Below are 1,842 nucleotides of genomic sequence, written 5' to 3' on the forward strand. Positions count from 1 at the left end.
GCTCATGCAGACATTTGCATTCATGTGATTCTTACTGCTGGTTGACACTAAAATGTCTTTTCCTCCTATTATGAAAAGAATGAGCAGTTCGGACAAAGATCAAAGCTCCATTCTACCAGAAATTATTAGTGGGGAACATACACTTTGTCTACACACACACACACACACACACACACACACACACACACACACACACACACACACACACACACACACACACACACACACACACACACACACACACACACACACAAAAAATCAAAAACATTCTCTAAATTCTCTAAACTTTGTTAAGAATGAGAGACAGCTTAGTCTGTGTCACTGTTTTGCATATTTTATTACAGAGTTGAAATGCTGAGCTCCATCAATGCAAGGACGGAAAATGTCACTGAGAGAGTTTTAAACAAACATCTTCATCCTCTGGCTTTGTTTACCAATGCAACATGGACAATAATAATACTTTGAAAGCACAAAGTGTCTTATCTGATGTAATTATAGTATATGTACAGTGTGTCCCATTGGAGACCAACCCACAGGAATCCACCTGCTATCTGTGAGGGTTCAAGTTTTTTCCAGTGCTCGCTCATAGTTTTGCCTTTGATGGACACAAGAGCGTTTTTACTGGGTCCGTTGTGCATGCATGTATGGATCAAAGTGTGTTCTGGCAGTGTTGAGGGCCAGCATCTTGCAGGTAGCTCATGTGCCAGGGAAGGGGAACCGTCTGGTGTGGTTCTCCATAATTGTCCATATGACTTGGGCCACAAGAGCCCCAAAATCCTGGTTGATACCCACCAATGTCACCTAGTCTCCCATACCTGGGTGGGCTGGTCATGTTGCTAGGAGGTGTCCCGCAGTGTCCGGTCTGGTAGAGCTGGGCTTCGGGAGAGAAACAGGGGTGGTGAGGGGAAGGGGGACAAACGGGACCCATGTGCCTTTGTCCATCAATGAAAATATGCTGCTCTGAGGGCAGTCTGTGCACAGGGTTTTGGATATGGTGAGGGAGCTGCTGGTGCCAGGACAGAAAGTTCTGGGACTCCAGGAGGAAAGGGGGTGATGGCTCCGTCTCTGGCCACAAGCTGCTGGGCTGACCGTGACACTCCATGTGGCTGCAGGGTTTTGCCACGCATGCTGGTGGGTTGTTGGTAAGAAACACTGAAAGAGCAGAGATCCGATTAATGGCCCTCTGGAGCGTGGCGATCTTCGACAGTCGTTTTCCGCTTAGGTCATGATGCAGTGCCACCCGGAGTGCGTTAAAGGCCTGGTTGTAATCCATGATGCGTTTCCTCTCTCTCACATTGGCTGCCACTCTGCGGGCTTTGGAACGCACTGGTCTACTGCGTTTCTTGGTCTGTCTCTCCTCTAGCTCTCTTAGGGTGCTGTTTGCATAACAACTTTTAGGGCTACTAACATCACTGCTCACCTCCAGTTCTTCCTCTGAGAACTCAGAGCTAAAGCTGCCCCTGCTCGCCATGGAAAACCCATAGACCGTTTCCATAGACCGTGTACAAGATCTGCACAATGCTTCTCAGTGCCGAAAGTCTGGAAAGCACTTTCTCACACACCTCTGACGACCTGTGATTACCTGTGATCCCTCTCAACAGGTCGGGCTGCTCTTTAAAACACCTTGTTTAGGAGTCACATGGTACAGTCACCTATGAGAAATACTGCTGTTTATGAGCTCCCCTAGGCAAATTCACCTACTCCTTCCACAGACACTCCTTCTTCTGCAAGATCTGTACAACCTTTTAAAGGGAATGAAATAAAAAGTGAGTAAAACACAGGCACAGACAAATAAACATAAAAACATAGACTCACAGCAAGCTTCAGATTTGTTCATAAGAA

The 1,842-nt window shown here is 46.9% G+C and overlaps 1 protein-coding gene across 1 annotated transcript; it reads right to left on the bottom strand.

Annotated features, from left to right (window-relative positions):
* Positions 1 to 339: 339 nt before the first annotated feature.
* Positions 340 to 1,564, bottom strand: bhlha9 (basic helix-loop-helix family, member a9). The gene has a single exon (XM_052116751.1). It carries the CDS (start codon positions 1,493 to 1,495, stop codon positions 650 to 652), a length of 846 nt encoding a protein of 281 aa, XP_051972711.1. The 5' UTR covers positions 1,496 to 1,564; the 3' UTR covers positions 340 to 649.
* Positions 1,565 to 1,842: the final 278 nt, after the last annotated feature.

Source organism: Xyrauchen texanus, chromosome 44 (assembly GCF_025860055.1).
Source record: "Xyrauchen texanus isolate HMW12.3.18 chromosome 44, RBS_HiC_50CHRs, whole genome shotgun sequence".
NCBI lineage: Eukaryota > Metazoa > Chordata > Actinopteri > Cypriniformes > Catostomidae > Xyrauchen > Xyrauchen texanus.

Excerpts from the sequence above, each read along its gene's own strand:
- bhlha9 (XM_052116751.1), bottom strand. The coding sequence starts at position 1,495 with ATGGAAACGGTCTATGGGTTTTCCATGGCGAGCAGGGGCAGCTTTAGC.